Source organism: Camelina sativa, chromosome 12 (genome assembly GCF_030686135.1).
Source record: "Camelina sativa cultivar CO46 ecotype springtype chromosome 12, ASM3068613v1".
Classification (NCBI taxonomy): Eukaryota; Viridiplantae; Streptophyta; class Magnoliopsida; order Brassicales; family Brassicaceae; genus Camelina; species Camelina sativa.
Window position 1 is genome coordinate 27815183 of NC_141891.1, and position 24297 is coordinate 27839479.

Below are 24297 nucleotides of genomic sequence, written 5' to 3' on the forward strand. Positions count from 1 at the left end.
GTGCCCTCCGGAGTGGTTTCCGCCATCACCTTCGTGGACCTCCATCATTATTCGTTCTGCTTCCTCCCGATCGACGCAGGTGAGAAGGACTCCGGACGAACTGCGTCGGAAGAGGCTGCCCCCCATCATGGCGTAGTGTACGCACCGAGCCTTCAGACGGCGAGCTTGCCAGCGATCCTCTGGGACCTTGCCATCCTCGATGTATTTCTTTATTTCAAGCAGCCAATCGTCTGGTGGTTGTATCACTTCCACGGGCTCCTGGATGGGTGGATCAACTTCCATTGGGTCCGAGGCGTTACTGATGGCGTATGCCATTTCGGAGTGGTCGATGCTAGGAGCCTCGATACATTCGATCGGGATCGTCCGTCATAGACTTGGGTCGGAACAATTTGCCAGGGTGGCGAGAGCGTCTGCTGACGCGTTTTCGCTCCTCGGGACTTTGATTAACCCGAACGAGGCGAACTGTGTGGAGAGAGTCCGGAGTAACTGGCGATATGCCTCCATGCGCCCGTTTTTAGCACCGTACTCCCCACTAAACTGGCTAACCACTAGCTGGGAGTCGGAGAACACTCGGATGCTAGTTACTCCCAAACCTTGAGCTAGTCGCAGTCCAGCGAGGACGGCTTCGTACTCAGACTCGTTGTTTGATGCCTTGAAGCCGAGTTTTATAGCTTGCTCAAGGACTTCGCCCGTTGGAGATCGGAGTATAATCCCGATGCCAGATCCTTGGTTGGAAGAGGAGCTGTCGGTAAACAAAGTCCAGGGTTCTTCCTTTGGTACGGTCTCTTCAAGGTCAGGGGATAGCTCGGTCATAAAGTCCGCTAGGACTTGTGACTTCAAGCTCAGGCGATAACGATATTCGATATCGTACTCGCTTACCTCGATTGCCCACTTCACTATTTGCCCGGACTGAAGGGGGCTGTGAAGGATCGTTCGGAGCGGCTGGTCGGTTAACACGACAATGGAGTGCGATTGGAAGTAAGGTCGTAGCTTCCGAGCGGCGACGATCAAGGCGAGAGCGAGTTTCTCCAAGGTTGGATAGCGTGTCTCCGCGTCGTTGAGAGCCTTGCTTGTGTAAAATATTGGTCGCTGATCACCGCGGTCATCTCGGACTAGCACTCCGCTTACCGCCGAGCTGGAGACGGAGATGTAGAGGTATAGTGTTTCTCCCTCCTCAGGCTTTACGAGCACCGGCTGATTGGTCAGGTACTGCTTGAGCTGTCCGAAGGCAGCCTCACAGGCGTCGTCCCAATGAAAGTCTTTATTGCCCCGAAGGAGTTGATAAAATGGGAGACACTTGTCCGTCGATCGGGCAATGAAACGGTTTAGCGCGGCAACTCGACCTGTTAAGCGCTGTACCTCTCGTTTGTTGGTTGGTGATGGGAGTCCCAGCACCGCTTCGATCTGTTTCGGGTTCGCCTCGATTCCGCGTTCTGTGACGATATATCCCAAGAATTCCCCCGAGGTAACCCCGAAAGTGCACTTGGTGGGATTTAACTTCATCTGGAATCGGTCTAGGATGTCGAAGCATTCGGCGAGGTGCTGAACGTGTTGGTCTGCTATAAGGGATTTGACCAGCATGTCGTCAATGTAGACTTCCATCGTTTTCCCTAACAGGTCGGTGAACATCGTGTTGACCAGGCGTTGGTAGGTCGCCCCTGCGTTTTTCAGACCGAATGGCATCACCTTGTAGCAGTAGGTTCCTCTATCCGTGATGAACGCGGTTTTCTCGCGATCGGCTAGGTTCATTGCGATCTGGCTATATCCGGAGAACGTGTCCATGAACGAGAGGAGTTGGTTGTCTGCTGTGGCCTCCACGAGTCGGTCGATATGAGGTAACGGGAAGCAGTCCGTGGGACATGCCTTATTGAGGTCGGTGAAGTCAACGCAGACTCGCCATTTGCCGTTCTTTAGAAATGCCACCAGCTCGGTCTCGAATTTTTCATCGAGCTCAGCCCCGATTCTGACAGTCCGGGAGGAGTCTACTTCGTCGATGTTGACTTGTACAATCCGGCATCCTGTAGCCTTCAGCCGATCTCGCTCTGGTTTGTGAGGATCCACTGTGTGATCCTCACCCTGTAATTGCTATGCGTCGTCCTTCCGTCTTTGCTTTTTCTCGAGGACGGAGCAGGTCCTAGCCATCTTCTGGTCGCCATACAACGTATAAATTCCCGCAGCCGTTGAGAATTTCTGACAAAGATGGTAGGTGGAAGGAACTGCTTGCATAGAGTAGATCCAAGGTGAACCCAAGATGGCGTTGTAGATTGGTGGGGCGTCTATGACCACGAACTTGGTCTTACGTGCTACGCCACCGGCTTGGACTTGTAGTTTCACGTCGCCCATCGATGTTTTGGCGACGCCGTCGTACCCGGTCAGCGTTCTCCCCCCTGGTTTGATTTGTTCTGGCGTGACGCCCATTTTCTCCAGTGTTTGCGAGAACAGGACGTTAACCGTGCTACCGGTGTCCACTAAGACGCGTTCTACGTCAAATTCGCCCATTCTGACTTCCACCACTAGGGGGTCGTTATGAGGGTGGTGGATCCCCTTGGCGTCCTCCGCGGTGAACGCGATGGCGCTTCGTCTTTGGAAATCGCCTGGACGTTAAAGACCTTACGCGCTCGCTTTTTCAGGGCTCGTACAGAGTCCGGGCATTCATCGGTCTGGCCGATGATCATAGATATATGACCCCGAGGTGCTGCTTGATCGCTCTGCTGTCCTTTTTGACGCTTGGACGGTGTCTGGGGGACTTCCACTGTCCCTGGTAACGGCGTCTGCTGCTCGGTGGGGGGTGGCTGTTGCGGAGTATCTGGTGCGTTATTGGATTGGTTGGCGCCCTTCTGACCTCGGCCAGGGTTGGATCGCCCGAACCTTCCTCCTCGACCTCTGCCACTACGGCCGCCGCGAGAAGCTTTTGGTTGATAGACAGCTTTGATTTCACCGGACAGGTACTTCTCATATAAATAATTGGACAGGTGCTTACACTCGGCTGTTGAATGGCCGCCGAACATATGAAAATTGCAGTACAGCTCCTCTTGTGCATCGGGAGAAGCGGTGTTCTGTCCTTTGTCCTCGGATATCGCGTTGACTACTCCGCGCTTGGGGTCCCTCTGGTCGTGATGCTTCCGAGGTTCCTGATAGGTGTCCCGATTTTTTTCTTTGGCCACGGCCGGGCGAGGAGGAGGGAGCTTCCTCCACATAAGCGACGCGAGATCCTCGGTGAAGGGCTTCGTCCAGGTCAGTGGCTTCCCTGATATTGAGATCTACGTGCAGTCGGGATCCGGGAATGAGTCCTTTCTTGAAAGCAGCGATTGCGACGTCCTCAGCGACCGTTATGGTGGCGTATTTTTCCTTGAATCGGGTGAGGTACTTTCGCAGGAGTTCGTCGGGCTCTTGGACTATTTCCCATAGTTCGGCGCTGGAAGCGTTGCGTTCTATAAACACCCGATAATTTCGCAGGAAGGCTGTCGACAGTTGTTCGAAACAGTCGATAGTGCCGGGAGGGATATGAGAAAACCATATTAGAGCGTTCTCAATCAAACTGTCGACGAACAGTTGGCACTGGCCGGCGTCCTTCTGTTCCTCGGTGAACCTAGCTTTTGCGATAGTAGCCATGAACGAGGTCAAGTGCTGCACTGGATCCTTCGTTCCATCGTAAGTTGGAACCCTTATCTTTATGTTCGGGACATATGTTCCCAAGATGCGCTGGGTGAATGGAGATCGCTGCGTGGCCTCGAACATTCTGTCGATCTCAGGTGCCGAGCTTACAGCTCGGTGGAGGAGGGACCCCATAGCTTTGATCCTGAGGTCCATTTCCTCCAGCTCGGAGCAGGAAGGTGTGGCTGGATTTCTCTGAGAGGATTGCCCCAGCTGAGGCTGCGTCCCTGATGCTAGTACGGATGGTACGTGCTGGTTCGGGAATCGGAAAGTCGAAGACGGCGGGTCGCTGAACAGGCGGCGGTTTAGAGGATCGTTCCTCCGAACCTCCTGTGACGGTGCCTCGTTCTGTTGATGTGGCGGGGGTGCGCTGTGTCCCATCGCGTCCAGCCGTTGATTTGTTGCGGAGATAGCCTGGAAGAGGTCTCTGGATACCTTTCCGAACACGTGACGGAGGTCGTCCATTGTGACGAACTGGGATGGTTGGGCGACTTGCGCAGGCGATCTCAGTCCATCGACAGTTCCATTGACCGGTGGCACCTCCTCGGCCTCCTGATCCCCCTGACGGTGTATCTCAACTTCCTCCACCCCGTCGGCAAGTGCTGCGGACTCATCTGCTGGGTTGGCCAAAGTTCGGCGAATACCCGTCCGCACGTAGACGCGCGTGGTGGGTGCGGCGACAGGTGGATCCGCGGCGACGTCCTGAGAGTTGGTCTCTCGGTTGGTTGGGTCATCTTGTCGTGGGGCAGTTGCGTTGGCACCGTTGTTGATGATTGAAGACATGGTGTTGGCTCTTGCTTTTGATGAGATCTAGAAGAGAAGTGTTTTGTAGAACTTAGGTCCCCTCTCTCTAGCGCCAATTGTAGAAACTGAGGTTTCTCACAATGAATTTGTTTAGAAGGGAAACAAATTCAGTAACAATCTCTTCGAGGATTTCGATCAAAGTAAGCAAGAGAGGAAGAAATGAAATCTCTTGAGGAACAAGCTAGGTTTTGCTCAAGAACAAAGAAGAATTTAGGGTTTTGTATTAATGATTCGATGATCTTACAATGAGAGGATTGCCCTCTATTTATAGGTATTCGAAGATCTACTCAATATACTCAAATATATCGAATATATTGAATATATTGACTTTCCTAACTACAGGTGAATTAATAAGGAAAGTCTTTCCTTTCTCGCTAGGTCAGCCGCAGGGCGAGCTGAAGTGCCGATTCGCCACCTCGTCCATGGGCTTCTTAACGTTATTGGGCTTCGAGGGATGAAGTCCAATCCTAGGTCGAATTCCTGGTTTAGATAGCCGGTTCTTTAACGGGTCGTGATCGGTATGTCGGGGGTGCTAATTCCCGTACCAACACTGAAGGGATTGCTCTGTCACCAGATATTATATAGTGCAAAAAGCTTTGACTGTCACTAGGGAATGGTCTTCAGTGCATAGTCAGGATATTTCGCTTACACAAACCATATCAATGGTCCAAGAGAGATGGCATCCGCCTGCTCAGGGGGAAGTAAAATGCAACATTGGTTTCTCTTGGTCTAAAAGTTTTTGCATATCAGGTGCTTCGTGGGTGCTACGAGACCATACTTGTAATGTTATACTTTATAGCAGAAGATCCTTTTCATTGTTGATTCAGTTTTTGAAGCCAAAATCAAGAGCTGGAAATGGGCATTGGAAAGTATGGCAAGTTTGCATGTGGAGAATGTGATTTTTGGTTCTTCCACTATGGAGATCATCAAAGCTATGCACAATCCTAGTCAATGGCCAGCATTAGTAAGTTATATCTCTCCGCTTATTATGTTTGGTAAAGACAAACCAAGATGGTTTCTTCTTTTTGAACCGACAGACTGCAACAATGGAACCTTACAAATTGCAAAAAGTGTTACTCTGGACCTGAGGTTATCTTCATATGTGGCTCGTGGAGCTCCTATTTGGCTCACTGGTTTTTTTGCTCATGAACAGAGAATGATACAGGACAACAACATGTTTTCTAGCACTATGCTTTAATCAGTATCCTCTTCTCTTGTTCTATATATATGTAACTATCTAAGGGTTGTCTTCAGTAAGTTTTTTAACTTATCACAAAAAACAAAAACAAAAGTCTTTCAGTCCTAAGCGGTGAATATTTTGATCATCATCTCTTACCTTGGTTTAACCCCCTTTTTTATCTACTTTGACTTTTTTTGGTCATTATCTCTTCATCCCTAAGTTTCCTGAATCCCCAAGTTTAAAGTTGAATATTCTTATACGATATTCTACTTCCTATATATATTTCCTTCTTGGGTTCCATATACTACTATTACATTTACTTTCCTTTCCTCTCCTCTTTTTTCTTATGTCTGACGAGTTGTGGAATGATCTGCAATATATGGATCTGCGCAGACATGACCCATAACTGGTTATTCCTCATACCACTTACGCTGGAGTGTTAGCTAGGAATCGAGTTAGCTTGATTGGGAGACCTCTTAACCCTAGAGAGCAAGATCTTAGACGAGTGATCTTCCTTTTACCTCATCACTAGGGTATAGCTTCGCGGGTTCATGGACGTATTCTAGATGACAGTTATGTCCAGTTTCTTTTTAGTTCAGAGGTGGATCTGTTTGCAGTCCTACGAAGGGGACCTTGGGTGGTTGACAACTGGTTTGTTGCTCTACAAAGGTGGGAAGACTTCCCTGAACTTGATTTCCATACCAGTATTGATCTCTGGGTCCAAATCCGAGGTATACCTCTGCCCTATGTTTCAGAAGAATCGGTCAAGTTTATTGCCAAAACTCTTGGTAAGGTTGTTGAGTTGGATTTCAATGAGGAGACTACTTCGCAGATCTCTTTTATAAGAGTAAAGATAGAGTTTGGAATCACAGACCGCCTGCGTTTCTTTAGAAAAGTCCGTTTTGAATTAGGAGAAGGGGCCATGATAGGTTTTGAGTATGAAAAACTCAAGAAGTTTTGTACTAACTGCTCTCGCATTAATCATGACTCCTCCCACTGCCCGTATCTGGTTCCACCGATCCATCAAGAGGACATCCTTAATGTTCCAGTAGGTCCTGTCTTTGAAGAAGGCGAAGGCTCCAACATCTATAGTTTTCTGCACGAGAACCATACATCTCTAAGTTCTGAGATTTCCTCTTACTCTCCCATCTCACAACCACCAAGACCTGCTGCTCCTGGGCCTAATCTGGAAGAATTTATGGCTTCTTATCCGCTTGGAACTCGTCTTTCTTCATGTTCAGACTTTTTAAGAGTCTCCCCTAAGGCGAGAGAAGCTAATAAAGGGAAAGCTAAAGCTAAACTTGAAAGTGGAGAGTGCTCTAAACGTAGGAAAGGAAAGGAAGTTCAGTTAGAGTCAGAAAGAAATACTCGCCAGTGCAGAAAGGATCCTGGCTTAAGGTTCTATCCGACTGAGCATGAATCCCCATGAAAACCGAATAAGGATACTAATCTCAGAGAATGATCAGCTTTTTTGCCTCTGAGATTCTCTTTTTGTTTTAGGTAATAATTTTCACTTTTCAGATCAAGAAAGTGGAAGCTTTTGATACACCTTCTGGTGTTCTGGTCTGTTGAATAGTTGATGAAGAAAGGTCATAGAAGAGATTCATGAAGACCTTTGACTGCAATCTTTTTGATGATGATGGGGTGATAAGTAAAATACTTTCATATCTAAAGCTTATGTTAAATGCTTTAAGACCAGATACAATGATCTTCATTGTAATTTTAGTCTTCTTGTGCATGATATGAAGTTTAGCTGATTCCCCCATTGTCCAATAGTTACTGCTCTGTAATTTAAAGTTGCTCTGTTTTTATGTATGCTGTAAAAATGTTGACTCTCTTTGGTTCTCACCAATGTTGGTGCTGATGATGTTTAATATATAAAATCATACTTTGGAAAAAAAAATCATTTCCGTATGAATGTAGTTGAATATAATAAAAACTTCTTTTTAGTTTTGCAAAAACCTTAATCTCAAAATTCAACTGCATTAAAACTCTACGAACTGAAAAAAAAAATCATATATATAAAAGTAGAGTTCTAATCTCTCCTTATTGGTCAATTTAATATTTAATGTTTTAAAATATAATATTTATTTTTAATTAAACTTAAAATTCAACACATTTAATCATATATATAAATTCATACTTTAATTTCACTAATTACTACTAATTTGTAACTGAAAATTCATACTTTAATTTCACTAATTACTACTAATTTGTAACTGAAATTAAATAAATTGTGAATTGACTTTTGTAATCCTCCATTCATTTTCAATTAAACACACTATCAATTAAAATTGTAACTCCTCTAATTAAATTATTTTAGAAATAACTTCTATCACTACAAATCCTATAAATAACCATTCCCACATCTTCCTCCACCATATCTCAAATTCTGAATACTTTTTTTTTTAATGTTTTTGCATGGATTGAAAACTCGTTGTAAGCGTTTTTTTTTACAACTCATTGTAAGTGTTTAATTATATATTTTGTTGGATATATCTTATATTGTATTTTCAATTTTATTTCTTTGTTTTATGTATTGGTTCATTTCTTCTTTGTTTTCTTATTATTTTTAATTTTAAATTACATATGATAATTAAAAAAATTACATTACATATGTATAATAAAAATTTGATGGCTATACAAAAAAAAATATCATGCAGATTTAAAAATTATTAATTTTGATCATTGCACAATAAGATAATCAAACTAAAGAAATCATCTTTATTCTTTATCTAGATATTTGATTATTTCTTACATATTTATTTTAGGGAAATTACCTAGAATATTACATAAAAGTAGGTTTATTACTAGACTAACACGTTGAGATTTCTGTTTTACTAGAATAACACATAAAAGTATACAAATTACTTCTATACCTGAGTTGTGTGTTTTATTACGTTTTATGCCATTTCTAATTAAATTTGTCTTTGATTATCAAGAGAAAGAAACAAAAAAACTTTGAAGAATCATTCTCATTTTGTTGGGATTCTCTTAAATTTGGGTTGGTAAAAAATATCAAATTGACGTAGTTTCAGATCTAGTTTTTAGATCAGAACAAAGTTTTAGATCTAGTTTTAGATCAAATTTGAGTTGGTAAAAAACATCAGATCTAGCATTGCAAAGTCCCCTTATGAATTTTTCAAATAATTTCGGATTCCCGTCGATCACGTCTGGTGCCTATATATACAACAACCAAAAAAAAAAGTAATCATATTTCTATGCAAAATTATAAAATAGATCATAGATTCTTGATTAAATAGTAACCAAATTACAATATTCAAGCAACTACGTGAAAACCAAAACTAATATATGATATCAAAGTTGGAGAGTTTCAGGCAAATTTCAATACGTAAATCATTTCTCTAATTCGTTTCTTGTTTCGTTATGTATCTATTATCTAACAAGATTATCGGGTATATAATATTTTTTTGTATTATGATACATAAATTAACCATGTTAATTATATTTCACATTTATTATAGTTTAATCATAGTTTACCATTTTATATATTTTATTGAATGTAGAATAACTTAAGTAATTTTTATCTATAATATGTAGAGATATGTATAATAAATTGAATATATACATTTGATTATGATGTATATGGACTAAAAAATATATACATTATGCTTTATTTTTCTTACTGTATGGCATATACATCTGTGTATGTAATAATTGTGTTATAATTATTATTGTATGTCTTTTTAATGACTCTTTCATTCTATTGAAATTTGTTTTTGCCGAAAAAAAAAATTTGAAAATAAACTCATGATTCAGCACTAAAAATCTCAAAGGAGGTAGGTATTTGCTTATTTGAATTTAAGCCAACAATGTATACAACAACCGAACTTAAAAAATATATATATATATATGTTACTTTAAGAGAAATACTCTAAAACAGCACTAAAACTAGTTTTATGGACAATTATATCACACATTCCATAAATTTCCAAAAATAGCATAATTTAACACATTAGAATATTTAAAATTAATTTTTAAAATTTGTTTTTTTTAGGTTTGGGTTCTCAATTTCACATTTAGGGTATAGTTTTGATGGGTAGGGTTTAGTATTTTGAATTCAGGATTTAATTTTGAAAGATTAATTGTGCTATTTTTGGAATTTTAGAGATGTTGTGCTAAGTTTGGAAAAAATACTTATTTTAGTGCTATTTTTGAGAATCTCCCTACTTTTAATTAATAGACTGTGAATATTAAAACCTAATAAATTATATATATCATTCTATAAGGAAAAGATAAAATAAAATTGTCGTGGGATGTATTACGGCTTAAATCTTAGCCAAGTTGGTTTTACTAATTACAAAAACTATCTAAGATCTTAATTTAAGATGTCTCAACGGTGAAAAAGAAATGCGGGAGTATAAAATATACATACCCAGTCATGGCATGATACCATGAAATGGTCGCCTCCCTGGCTTCTGTTCCAATAGGGATACTTAGTAGCAACTACGTCAACGTAATCCTCTATAAGACGGTGTAGGCGCGTCCGCGAAAATCCTTCAACAGAGCGGATGGGCTTGTAGACGTAGTGGATGACCTTGGCGACACTAAACGGTACGAAGAAAACGTGAGCATTCTCCGGGCGATCCGCCCGAAAAGGGCTTCTACTCTTCGGGCCGTCCACGCACATTTCGTCCATGAATTGACCTTCTATGCCGTAAATGTCATTCACAGGGCCGTCATGGAACAGTGGGACCTCTCCCTCTGTGTATGTCCACACCTTAAACCGATTCATCATTTCCGTGTGACTCCTGATTTTTGTGCATACAAAAGTGTGACATCAATGTTTATTTTATACAAAGTATTACAAATGTAATTTAAAAAGCATCAAGAAAGATCACTGAGGTGAACTACGTATGCCACGTTGTTAGTCACTAAATATCTCATATTCTGTATGCTACTTGATTAAAAAGAATCGCATAGTCTTTTATCGAATGAACCAACATCTCTTTATTTCAATTTTATATCAAAATCTTAATTTAATACGAAATTTTATTTAAAGAAGACAAAAAAAAAGTCTAAATGGTTTTGTTTTTAATTAGTTTTTTAATAACACATACTTAATGATTAAAACCTTTTCACGGAAGCTTTTTTACTAAAAAGTTTATATGTTAAAACGGTCATTTGAATCACTTCCGTATCCATCTTCTTAGCTCGAAGAAATTGGGAAATCCACTTGATGAACTAAAGTCAGCTTTTGTTTGGATCCTATGGCAGTTATGGAAAAACAGGAACAGCCTTCCCGAGACTAGAGACCTACCGCAACATTAGATCGTCACCTTTTTATTGCTTGTAGTTCCTTCTTTTTGTTTTTATGTTTCATCTTTCTTAGGCGATATGCCGATGTCTAACACTCTTTGTATGTGGCGAGATGGCAGAAATAAAATGGAATAACAAGTTCTTTTAGGAAAAAAGGAATCTTATTATTTTTTCTAGCTGTGCCCTCGAAATCTCGTGAATGAAACCGAGGGCTGCCTACGTACCCGAGATCCGGGATCAAGCCAGTTGTAGTTCGTAGTGTGCATACTCTCACAACCGAATTTTTAAGCAAATGGTCTAATAATAGTAACGTTTGAGGTGAGCCGCATTCCAAGAGTTTTTGATTTGCTTGCCCTCCATGGTCAGGAGCTCGTACACTCCTGGGCGAATTACTTTGGAGATGAGATACGGCCCTTCCCAGCGAGCGCCGAGCTTGCCAGCGTTGACCTCCTTTGTATTCTTGTACACCTCACGTAATACCATGTCGCCCTCGTTAAACCTGCGCTGGCGAACGGCTTTGTTATAGTATTTGGATGCGGCATTTTGGTAATTCTGGATACGGACGAGAGCTTGATCGCGCAGTTCCTCGGCGAAGTCAATGTTATCTAGCATCATGCTGTCGTTGAGCTCGGAATCGTTGACTAGCATAGCGCGGCGCAATGTAGGCACTCCAGCCTCGGCTGGAGCTAGAGCTTCGATGCCGTATGCTAATGCAAATGGGGATAGCCCCGTGGCTCTGCGAGGGGTAGTCCGGTAGGACCAAAGCACGCCGTTGAGTTGATCTGCCCATGCTCCTTTCTTGAGTCCGAGACGCTTTTTCAGCCCGTCTATGATGGTTTTGTTGGTCGCCTCGGCTTGGCCGTTTCCCTGAGGATATCAAGGGGTCGAAGTGCTCAAGCGTATTCCCCATTTGCCTAAGAAGCGTCTGGTGATCATTGAGGTGAACTGTGTCCCGTTGTCGGTGACGATTTCGTAAGGGAGCCCATGGCGACAGATAATGTTTTTCCAGATGAAGTTGGTGACGTACAGCGATTGTATCTTGTTTAATTACTCTGCTTCCACCCATTTGGTGAAATAATCGGTCAGGACCAAGAGGAACTTCTTTGACCTCGATGGGGGTAATGGGCCGACGAGATCCATCGCCCAACGCATAAAGGGGTACGGCACAGTAACGGTGTTTAGCAGCTCGGGAGGTACATGTTTCATCTGTCCGTGGCGTTGGCAAGGCTCGCATTTCGCCGAAAACACCTCACAATCGGCGACCATGGTTGGCCAGTAGTGACCATCCTTCTTGATTTTCAGTGCGAGTGCGCGCCCTCAGGAGTGGTTTCCGCCATCACCTTCGTGGACCTCCATCATTATTCGTTCTGCTTCCTCCCGATCGACGCAGGTGAGAAGGACTCCGGACGAACTGCGTCGGAAGAGGCTGCCCCCCATCATGGCGTAGTGTACGCACCGAGCCTTCAGACGGCGAGCTTGCCAGCGATCCTCTGGGACCTTGCCATCCTCGATGTATTTCTTTATTTCAAGCAGCCAATCGTCTGGTGGTTGTATCACTTCCACGGGCTCCTGGATGGGTGGATCAACTTCCATTGGGTCCGCGGCGTTATTGATGGCGTATGCCATTTCGGAGTGGTCGATGCTAGGAGCCTCGATACATTCGATCGGGATCGTCCGTCATAGACTTGGGTCGGAACAATTTGCCAGGGCGGCGAGAGCGTCTGCTGACGCGTTTTCGCTCCTCGGGACTTTGATTAACTCGAACGAGGCGAACTGTGTGGAGAGAGTCCGGAGTAACTGGCGATATGCCTCCATGCGCCCGTTTTTAGCACCGTACTCCCCACTAAACTGGCTAACCACTAGCTGGGAGTCGGAGAACACTCGGATGCTAGTTACTCCCAAACCTTGAGCTAGTCGCAGTCCAGCGAGGACGGCTTCGTACTCAAACTCGTTGTTTGATGCCTTGAAGCCGAGTTTTATAGCTTGCTCAAGGACTTCGCCCGTTGGAGATCGGAGTATAATCCCGATGCCAGATCTTTGGTTGGAAGAGGAGCCGTCCGCTAGGACTTGTGATAAAGTCCGCTAGGACTTGTGACTTCAAGCTCGGGCGAGAACGATATTCGATATCGTACTCGCTTAGCTCGATTGCCCACTTCGTGATTCGCCCGGACTGAAGGGGGCTGTGAAGGATCGTTCGGAGCGGCTGGTCGGTTAACACGACAATGGAGTGCGATTGGAAGTAAGGTCGTAGCTTCCAAGCGGCGACGATCAAGGCGAGAGCGAGTTTCTCCAAGGTTGGATAGCGTGTCTCCGCGTCGTTGAGAGCCTTGCTTGTGTAAAATATTGGTCGCTGATCACCGCGGTCATCTCGGACTAGCACTCCGCTTACCGCCGAGCTGGAGACGGAGATGTAGAGGTATAGTGTTTCTCCCTCCTCAGGCTTTACGAGCACTGGCTGATTGGTCAGGTACTGCTTGAGCTGTCCAAAGGCAGCCTCACAGGCGTCGTCCCAATGAAAGTCTTTATTGCCCCGAAGGAGTTGATAAAATGGGAGACACTTGTCCGTCGATCGGGCAATGAAACGGTTTAGCGTGGCAACTCGACCTGTTAAGCGCTGTACCTCTCGTTTGTTGGTTGGTGATGGGAGTCCCAGCACCGCTTCGATCTGTTTCGGGTTCGCCTCGATTCCGCGTTCTGTGACGATATATCCCAAGAATTCCCCCGAGGTAACCCCGAAAGTGCACTTGGTGGGATTTAAATTCATCTGGAATCGTTCTAGGATGTCGAAGCATTCGGCGAGGTGCTGAACGTGTTGGTCTGCTATAAGGGATTTGACCAGCATGTCGTCAATGTAGACTTCCATCGTTTTCCCTAACAGGTCGGCGAACATCGTGTTGACCAGGCGTTGGTAGGTCGCCCCTGCATTTTTCAGACCGAATGGCATCACCTTGTAGCAGTAGGTTCCTCTATCCGTGATGAACGCGGTTTTCTCGCGATCGGCTGGGTTCATTGCGATCTGGCTATATCCGGAGAACGCGTCCATGAACGAGAGGAGTTGGTTGTCTGCTGTTGTAACATCCGCGAACCAGAATTTGGGATTTTGGAAGGAGTGTCGATCGACACTCTAGTGGCATCGATCGACACCACTAATTTCTGGGTTCGACCGGTTTGATTTAATTGCCGAATTTGGTTTGGTTTGGTTCAATTAAAATCCCTAAAATCGTGTGTAAAAGGGGAAAAAACGACCCTAGGTCGTATTATTTGTTTGTACTCGCCGCTTTTGAGAGGAAAAGAAAGGAGAGAGAGTTCTTAAGCTTTTGGGAGAAGTTTGGGAGATTACTTGCTGTTCCTGAGAGTTTTGGAGCTGGGAAAGAGTTAGAAGCTTGCTAGGAGTGAGGATTTCGTTCCTACTGTTCAGAATCTTCCTGTTCTTGAGGTGAGTGCTTGACCATGGTTGATCTAAGCATGAGATCTCTCTTGTTTGAGTGTTTTCCTTGTTGTTTTGTGTTGTTTTGTGCTTGGGTTTGTTGTTTGTGTGATTTCTAGTGAATTCCGAGATGGATAGACTTGATTGGAGTCGATTTTGGGTTGATTGGAGTCGGAGTTCGTCGCTGGGATTCGCGCAGATCGTGTCTGCAGAGGAAGCATCGATCGACACTCAGGAGCATCGGTCGACACCAATTTGATGGGCATCGGTCGACACTGTTTGGCATCGGTCGACACCTTGTTGTAGCATCGATCGACACCGTTTGGCATCGGTCGACACTAGTCTTATCCGAGACTTGTTTTTCTGGTGTGATGTATTGTTGTGTGTTGTTTGTTTTGCTTGAACTTGAGGGTCTCATCTGCTTGTGTGTATAACCCAGTAGATGGGAGGATGGCCTCACTAAGTATTTATGATAATACTTACGCATCTCAATTGTTGTTTGTGGTGTGCAGGTAAAGGAAAAGTGTGATCGTGGAATCCAGGGCTATGAGGAGGAGGATGTTCTAGAGACTTGATTGATTGTGGTCTAGCTGTTGTTAGGTTGCTAGATTAAGTCAAAGGAACATTGTAGGATGTTAGTTGTTGGTTATCTCTTTATTTGATTGATGTTATTGGTTATTGGATTTGAATGTTGGAATTCTTTTGGTTTAATGGAATTTGTTCTATTTGATTATCCGCGGTTATTGATTGATGTTAGGATGTTAGTGGGTATGGGACCACTAGTAAATTAAGGTAATAAAAAAAAAAAGGAAGGGTTGTTTCAATTTGGTATCAGAGCCCTTACGGTTCTACGTCTAGGGTTCATTGTGCTTTTTCTGTTGATGTTTAGGATTACATGCTATAATTGATTGTGTGATTGGCAATTGTGTGTGGCATGAAGTCCTAGAACATCCTCTTCGAGCCTGATTGTGATTCCACGGTGAGTTGTGTTTCTTGTGTATTAGAATTATTGTTTGCTTAGCCTTCTGTTCTTGGATGATACAGATGGTTAGGGGTGAGGATGCTGTTGGTCGCGGTCGTGGTCGTGGGCGTGGTCGTGGTCGTGGTCGGGGACGAGGTCAGGTTCCTGAGGCCAGTGTGAGTGTGACCTAGAGCATGGCCAGTGAGGAGGTGGCGGAGTCACAGGTTCATCCTAGTGTGTCTGGAGACCAGGCTGGTTTGGGTGACGGCAGGGCGGATGGGCCCGATGTCGGTCACGGTGTTGCCCCGGGTGTGGGGGTTGCAGCGGGAGGTGCTCCAGGCAGGGAGGATGTCTTGATGGAATTGCTAGCTCAGGTAGCTCAGGCTTTGCAGCGACTTCCAGCAGTTGTGCCGCCAGTGGTTGGTGGGCAGGATCCGGTAGTGCCGCCCGTGGGTGGTGGACAGTTTCCAGTGGTGCAGCCTGCAGCGGGTTTGCAGGCAGGTGTGCAGCCGGGGGCCGAGGTAGTGGATGCTCAGTATGTTCGGATGATGGAGCAGCTGCGGCATGTGGGAGCAGGGTATTTCTCAGGAAGTACCGATCCGAGTGTAGCGGATGAGTGGAGAGAGCGGATGGAGGATATTTTCCTTTCGCTTAGGTGTCCCGACCGGTACAGGGTGGATCTGGCAGTGTTTTACTTGTCAGGAGATGCTCGTGTGTGGTGGAGGTCGGTGACAGCACGGAGGGTGCAAAGGGGTATGTCTTGGGGAGATTTTGTGGGGGAGTTTAACTCCAAGTATTTTCCTCAGGAGGCACTTGATCGTATGGAGGCACGGTTCTTGGGTCTGACTCAGGGGAACCGTACAGTGCGGGAGCTGGATGCAGAGTTCAGTCGGCTTGTAGGGTATGCAGGCAGGGCATGGGAGCCAGAGGCGGCTCAGGTGCGGAGGTTTTTGTTGGCTCTGCGGGATGATTTGAGGACTCGGTGTAGAGTGAGGAGTTATGCTACGAGAGCGGAGTTGGTTGAGGTTGCAGCTGGGATAGAGGATGATTTGAGGTCACAGGTGGTTGTGGTCGGTTCTTCAATGCAGCCACAGCAGTCTCAGCAGTCTCAGCCGTCTTCTGTTCCTAGCAAGGGCGGCAAGCCTGCGCAAGGGCAGAAGCGGAAGTTTGATTCTATGCAGAGGTCGAGGCACGGGGGTGCGAGATGCTTTGGGTGTGGTAGTAGGGACCACAAGGTGACTAGCTGTCCACAGAGAGGTGAGCAGCGGGCAGTGACAGAGCAGCGGGCGGTGACGGAGCCGCGGACCGATACTCGAGTGTGTTACTACTGCAGAGAGACGGGGCATATCAAGCCTCGTTGTCCCAAGTTGCAGCAGAGGGCAGTAGCAGTGTTGCAGGCTGGAGCTCAGCCAGGGGTGCAGCAGGGTGTGCAGCACGGTGTGCAGCCGGTGGGTTGGATTGAGCCGACGACTCAGGTGTACTCGACCCAGGAGCCCGGTGGCACTAGTGCAGGAGCGATCACATGTATAACTTCTGAGATTCGAACTTAGTCAATTCAATAGTTCAGATTATATTTGTTTTTGCTTGTGGTCAAGTGTTAGGTTCTCAACACATGAGATTTGTGTAGGGACCTTGTTGGTGGGCGGGTTTAAGTCCCATGTTATGTTTGATTCTGGAGCTTCTCATAGCTTCATTACTCCGGAGTGTGCCGTGAGTGCGGGGATCAGAGGGGATTCTGGAGAGCGTTCAGGAGTTGTCAGAGTTGCTGGAGGCAAGTTTCTGAGGGTTATTGGACGAGCTGGAGGAGTTGATATTCAGATCGCAGGAGAGTCGTGGCCAGCGGATTTGCTTATCAGTCCAGTGGAGTTGTATGACGTCATTCTTGGTATGGATTGGTTGCATCGGTATAAGGTGCATTTGGATTGCTATCGGGGTAGAGTGAAGTTTGAGCGTCCAGGAGGGAAGTTGGTTTTTCAGGGTATTAGACCGACTTCGGGGAGTCTCGTGATCTCAGCCGTTCAGGCAGGGAAGATGATCGAGAAGGGCCGTGAGGCTTATCTGGTTACTATATCTATGCCAGAGTCAGTGGGGAAGTCTACGGTTAGCGGTATTCCGGTTGTGGAGGACTTTGAGGATGTGTTCCAGTCATTGCAGGGATTACCACCATCTCGGTCGGATCCTTTTACCATTGAGCTGGAACCGGGGACGATGCCGTTATCCAAGGCTCCTTACAGGATGGCTCCAGCAGAGATGGCAGAGCTGAAGAAGCAGCTGGAGGATTTGTTGGGCAAGGGTTTTATCCGTCCTAGTTGTTCACCGTGGGGAGCTCCGGTGTTGTTTGTTAAGAAGAAGGATGGGAGTTTTCGGTTGTGTATTGACTACCGGGGTTTGAACCGAGTTACTGTGAAGAACAAGTTCCCTCTCCCGAGGATTGATGAGTTGTTGGATCAGTTGAGGGGTGCTACTTGGTTCTCCAAGATCGACTTGGCTTCAGGTTATCATCAGATCCCTATTCATGAGTCAGATGTGAGGAAGACAGCCTTCAGGACGAGATATGGGCACTATGAGTTTGTGGTGATGCCGTTTGGGTTGACAAACGCGCCAGCTGCGTTTATGAGATTGATGAACAGCGTGTTCCAGGAGTTTCTGGACGTGTCAGTCATCATTTTCATCGATGACATCCTGGTATATTCTAAGAGTCCTGAGGAGCATGCAGTACATCTGAGAGCAGTGTTGGAGAAGCTGCGGGAGCAGAAGTTGTTTGCTAAGCTGAGTAAGTGCAGTTTCTGGCAGCGTGAGATGGGGTTCTTGGGTCATATTGTTTCAGCTGAGGGAGTTTCAGTGGATCCAGAGAAGATTCAGTCCATCAGGGAGTGGCCGAGGCTGCAGAGTGCCACTGAGATTCGGAGTTTCCTGGGGTTAGCAGGTTACTACAGGAGGTTTGTTCGAGGTTTTGCGAGTATGGCTCAGCCGATGACTAAGCTTACAGGGAAGGATGTCCCGTTTGTGTGGTCACCAGAGTGTGAGGCAAGTTTTGCAAGTCTCAAGCAGATGTTGACTACCACGCCGGTGTTAGCATTGCCTGAGCAGGACGAGCCTTATGTTGTGTATACAGATGCTTCTAGAGTGGGGTTGGGTTGTGTACTTATGCAGCAGGGGAAGGTTATAGCTTATGCTTCGCGGCAGTTGCGGAAGCATGAAGCTAATTACCCTATTCATGATTTGGAGATGGCAGCAGTGATCTTTGCTCTTAAGATTTGGAGATCCTATCTGTATGGTGGGAAGGTACAGGTATTTACAGATCACAAGAGTCTGAAGTATATTTTTACTCAGCCTGAGCTGAATTTGAGGCAGAGGCGTTGGATGGAGTTAGTAGCGGATTATGATTTGGACATAGCTTACCATCCTGGTAAAGCTAATCTGGTTGCAGATGCCTTGAGTCGGAAGCGGGTGGCTTCGGCTCAGGAGCAGGATATGGAGGTGTTGGTAGGTGAGATTAGTGCATTGAGTTTGTGTGCTATCTCACAAGAACCTTTGGGTTTGGAGGCAGTTGATAGAGCAGATTTGTTGAGCAGAGTGAGGTTAGCTCAGGAGAGTGATGAGGGGCTGGTGAATGCCTCTAAGGCTGCGGGTGCAGAGTATCAGGTTTCTGCTAATGGTACTATCCTTGTGCATGGTCGGATCTGTGTGCCCAAGGGTGAGGATTTGAGGCAGGAGATACTGAGAGAGGCTCATTCGAGCAAGTTCTCTATTCATCCAGGGGCGACCAAGATGTACCGTGATCTCAAACGGTATTATCACTGGGTCGGGATGAAGAAGGACGTAGCAGACTGGGTGGCGAAGTGTGATACTTGCCAGCTGGTGAAGGCGGAGCATCAGGTTCCTGGTGGTTTGTTACAGAGTTTACCCATTCCAGAGTGGAAGTGGGATTTGATCACGATGGACTTCGTGGTAGGTTTACCTGTGTCGAGGACGTTTGATGCTATTTGGGTCATTGTGGACCGTTTGACTAAGTCTGCACATTTTCTGGCCATCAAGAAAACTGATGGAGCAGCGGTTTTGGCCAAGAAGTATGTGAGGGAGATAGTCAGATTGCATGGTGTGCCTGTTAGTATTGTGTCTGATAGAGATTCCAAGTTCACTTCGGTGTTCTGGAGGGCGTTTCAGGCAGAGTTGGGCACGAAGGTGCATATGAGTACAGCCTATCATCCTCAGACGGACGGTCAGTCAGAGAGGACGATCCAGATTTTGGAGGATTTATTGAGGATGTGTGTGCTGGATTGGGGTGGTCATTGGGCAGATCACTTGAGCTTGGTGGAGTTTGCTTATAACAACAGCTACCAGGCTAGTATTGGGATGGCTCCTTATGAGGCCCTGTATGGGAGGCCGTGTCGTACACCTTTATGTTGGACTCAGGTGGGGGAGAGGAGCATATTTGGTGCGGATTTTGTTCAGGAGACCTCGGAGAAGATTCGGGTTTTGAGGCTGAACATGAAGGAGGCTCAGGATCGGCAGAAGAGCTATGCTGATAAGAGGAGAAAGGATCTTGAGTTTCAGGTTGGTGATAGAGTGTACCTCAAGATGGCCATGTTGCGGGGTCCGAACAGGTCTTTGACAGAGACTAAGTTGAGTCCGAGGTACATGGGTCCGTTCAGAGTGGTTGAACGGGTGGGACCAGTGGCATATAGGCTGGAGTTGCCTGAGGTTATGCGTGCGTTCCACAAGGTATTTCATGTGTCGATGCTGAGGAAGTGTCTTCACGAGGGTGATCAGTTGTTGGCTAAGATTCCTGAGGATCTTCAGCCTAACATGACTTTAGAGGTGAGACCAGTGAGGGTGCTCGAGAGGAGAGTCAAGGAACTTCGGAAGAAGAAGATTCCTTTGATGAGAGTCCTGTGGGACTGTGACGGAGTAGAGGAGCAGACTTGGGAGCCCGAGGCGAGGATGAAGGCAAGGTTTAAGAAGTGGTTTGAGAAGCAGACCGCTTGAGCTTGTCTAGCCGGGTCCGAGCTGTAGTCCGTGGCTGGAGCGGGTACGGAGTATTCCAGCCCATCTCTCTTGATTTTTGGTCGCTTAGGGGTGGTTGGTTGTGCGACTAAGTATCAAGATTAGGTGGTGCTCGGGATGCGGGTTGTTGGCTCCGGTTGTTGTATTTTTGGTTTTTCTGATGTAATTTCGTTGAGATTGTAACGATTATGACTTTTTGAGATTAATAAGATGAGTATTTTTCTTTATGTTTGACTGCTGTTGTCATGGGAAAAAGAGAAATAGCTCGGGTTTCTATTTTTGGAAAGTTTCCATAAATAGAAAGTTTCCACAAAAGGAAGGTTTCCATAAATAGGAAGTTTCTAAAATGGGAATGTTTTGTGGAAATGTGAGGTAGATCTAGCCGGGAGATACTCGTTAGCATCAGTATTTGTTTTGCTCTAGGCCGTGTGGGCCCAACTCACGTGATACCGATAGCTCGATGGACTTTGTGGCCAGAGAGTGGGAGTGGTATGTTGCTTCGGATGATGATCCGAGAGCGCGCTTGAGGGTGACGACCCAAGAGCGGGATATGTGAGGCTCCCTGGATACCGTAGCTGTGAGCCGAGGCTCGGCAGTGAGCCGGTATGTCTCGAGGGTTGCGACCCGAGAGCGGGGGGAGTGTGTGTGTGTGACTTCCTGGATGCCGTAGCTTAAGGCGGTTGGCCTGATAGCGAGCCGGCATGATTCGTTGGTTGCGACCACGGACGGGGGAAGCACTGAGTTGTGAGCAGATAGTGTTATGATGCGAGTATATTGGCTAGAGGGAGACCTCGAGGGTCAGTCGGAGGTGTGCGGGCTGTTGCGACAGTGGCACGGGAAACCTTGACTGATGGTGTTTAGTCCGGTCTGGGGACGTGCGGGCCGTGATGACGGTGGCACGGAGGTCCTTGGCAGATGGACGGTATTGCGGGATTCGGGGACGAATCCGTATTGGTGGGGGAGAATTGTAACATCCGCGAACCAGAATTTGGGATTTTGGAAGGAGTGTCGATCGACACTCTAGTGGCATCGATCGACACCACTAATTTCTGGGTTCGACCGGTTTGATTTAATTGCCGAATTTGGTTCGGTTTGGTTCAATTAAAATCCCTAAAATCGTGTGTAAAAGGGGAAAAAACGACCCTAGGTCGTATTATTTGTTTGTACTCGCCGCTTTTGAGAGGAAAAGAAAGGAGAGAGAGTTCTTAAGCTTTTGGGAGAAGTTTGGGAGATTACTTGCTGTTCCTGAGAGTTTTGGAGCTGGGAAAGAGTTAGAAGCTTGCTAGGAGTGAGGATTTCGTTCCTACTGTTCAGAATCTTCCTGTTCTTGAGGTGAGTGCTTGACCATGGTTGATCTAAGCATGAGATCTCTCTTGTTTGAGTGTTTTCCTTGTTGTTTTGTGTTGTTTTGTGCTTGGGTTTGTTGTTTGTGTGATTTCTAGTGAATTCCGAGATGGATAGACTTGATTGGAGTCGATTTTGGGTTGATTGGAGTCGGAGTTCGTCGCTGGGATTCGCGCAGATCGTGTCTGCAGAGGAGGCATCGATCGACACTCAGGAGCATCGGTCGACACCAATTTGATGGGCATCGGTCGACACTGTTTGGCATCGGTCGACACCTTGTTGTAGCATCGATCGACACCGTTTGGCATCGGTCGACACTAGTCTTATCCGAGACTTGTTTTTCTGGTGTGATGTATTGTTGTGTGTTGTTTGTTTTGCTTGAACTTGAGGGTCTCATCTGCTTGTGTGTATAACCCAGTAGATGGGAGGATGGCCTCACTAAGTATTTATGATAATACTTACGCATCTCAATTGTTGTTTGTGGTGTGCAGGTAAAGGAAAAGTGTGATCGTGGAATCCAGGGCTATGAGGAGGAGGATGTTCTAGAGACTTGATTGATTGTGGTCTAGCTGTTGTTAGGTTGCTAGATTAAGTCAAAGGAACATTGTAGGATGTTAGTTGTTGGTTATCTCTTTATTTGATTGATGTTATTGGTTATTGGATTTGAATGTTGGAATTCTTTTGGTTTAATGGAATTTGTTCTATTTGATTATCCGCGGTTATTGATTGATGTTAGGATGTTAGTGGGTATGGGACCACTAGTAAATTAAGGTATTAAAAAAAAAAAAGGAAGGGTTGTTTCAGCTGTGGCCTCCACGAGTCGGTCGATATGAGGTAACGGGAAGCAGTCCGTGGGACATGCCTTATTGAGGTCGGTGAAGTCAACGCAGACTCGCCATTTGCCGTTCTTTTTCTTGACCACCACCGGATTGGCCAGCCAGTCGGAGTATTGTACCTCCATTATCTGATCGGCCTTCAAAAGTCGCTCGATTTCTTCCTGCACTGCTTTTGCTCGATCGGCACCGAGACGTTGCCGTTTCTGCCGAACTGGTTTGAAGGTGGGATCGATATTCAATTTATGGCATGTGACCGACGGATCGATGCCTACCATATCTTTAGTTGACCAGGCGAACGTTGAGGATCGCGATTTTAGAAATGCCACCAGCTCGGTCTCGAATTTTTCATCGAGCTCAGCCCCGATTCTGACAGTCCGGGAGGGGTCTACTTCGTCGATGTTGACTTGTACAATCCGGCATCCTGTGGCCTTCAGCCGATCTCGCTCTGGTTTGTGAGGATCCACTGTGTGATCCTCACCCTGTAATTGCTATGCGTCGTCCTTCCATCTTTGCTTTTTCTCGAGGACGGAGCAGGTCCTAGCCATCTTCTGGTCGCCATACAACGTATAAATTCCCGCAGCCGTTGGGAATTTCAGGCAAAGATGGTAGGTGGAAGGAACTGCTTGCATAGAGTAGATCCAAGGTGAACCCAAGATGGCGTTGTAGATTGGTGGGGCGTCTATGACCACGAACTTGGTCTTACGTGCTACGCCACCGGCTTGGACTTGTAGTTTCACGTCGCCCATCGATGTTTTGGCGACGCCGTCGTACCCGGTCAGCGTTCTCCCCCCTGGTTTGATTTGTTCTGGCGTGACGCCCATTTTCTCCAGTGTTTGCGAGAACAGGACGTTAACCGTGCTACCGGTGTCCACTAAGACGCGTTCTACGTCAAATTCGCCCATTCTGACTTCCACCACTAGGGGGTCGTTATGAGGGTGGTGGATCCCCTTGGCGTCCTCCGCGGTGAACGCGATGGGGTCCGAGCTTAGCGCTTCGTCTTCGGAAATCGCCTGGACGTTAAAGACCTGACGCGCTCGCTTTTTCAGGGCTCGTACAGAGTTTGGGCATTCATCGGTCTGGCCGATGATCATAGATATACGACCCCGAGGTGCTGCTTGATCGCTCTCCTGTCCTTTTTGACGCTTGGACGGTGTCTGGGGGACTTCCACTGTCCCTGGTAACGGCGTCTGCTGCTCGGTGGGGGGGGGTGGCTGTTGCGGAGTATCTGGTGCGTTATTGGATTGGTTGGCGCCCTTCTGACCTCGGCCGGGGTTGGATCGCCCGAACCTTCCTCCTTGACCTCTGCCACTGCGGCCGCCGCGAGAAGCTTTTGGTTGATAGACAGCTTTGATTTCACCGGACAGGTACTTCTCATATAAATAATTGGACAGGTGCTTACACTCGGCTGTTGAATGGCCACCGAACATATGAAAATCACAGTACAGCTCCTCTTGTGCATCGGGAGAAGCGGTGTTCTGTTCTTTGTCCTCGGATATCGCGGTGACTACTCCGCGCTTGGGGTCCCTCTGGCCGTGATGCTTCCGAGGTTCCTGATAGGTGTCCCGATTTTTTTCTTTGGCCACGGCCGGGCGAGGAGGAGGGAGCTTCCTCCACATAAGCGACGCGAGATCCTCGGTGAAGGGCTTCGTCCAGGTCAGTGGCTTCCCTGATATTGAGATCTACGTGCAGTCGGGATCCGGGAATGAGTCCTTTCTTGAAAGCAGCGATTGCGACGTCCTCAGCGACCGTTATGGTGGCATATTTTTCCTTGAATCGGGTGAGGTACTTTCGCAGGGGTTCGTCG

The 24297-nt window shown here is 46.5% G+C and overlaps 1 protein-coding gene and 1 pseudogene across 2 annotated transcripts in view; one reads left to right on the plus strand and one right to left on the minus strand.

Annotated features, from left to right (window-relative positions):
- The first annotated feature begins 5984 nt into the window (after window positions 1-5984).
- LOC104733057 (uncharacterized protein At4g02000-like) lies at window positions 5985-7067 on the plus strand (annotated as a pseudogene).
- A 1574-nt stretch (window positions 7068-8641) lies between these two features.
- LOC104732483 (xylogalacturonan beta-1,3-xylosyltransferase) overlaps window positions 8642-24297 on the minus strand; it is a 31226-nt gene continuing 15570 nt past the window's right edge. The window contains exons 3-4 of one of the 2 annotated variants that reach the window (XM_010452031.3): window positions 10035-10410; window positions 8642-8818 (exon numbers count right to left, since the gene is read on the minus strand). In XM_010452031.3, coding sequence (XP_010450333.2) covers window positions 8657-8818; window positions 10035-10410 — 538 coding nt within the window. In that variant the 3' untranslated portion in view covers window positions 8642-8656. Of the gene's footprint in view, window positions 8819-9850; window positions 10411-24297 lie in introns of those variants that run through there. The other variant, XM_087479449.1, reaches the window with a different exon arrangement.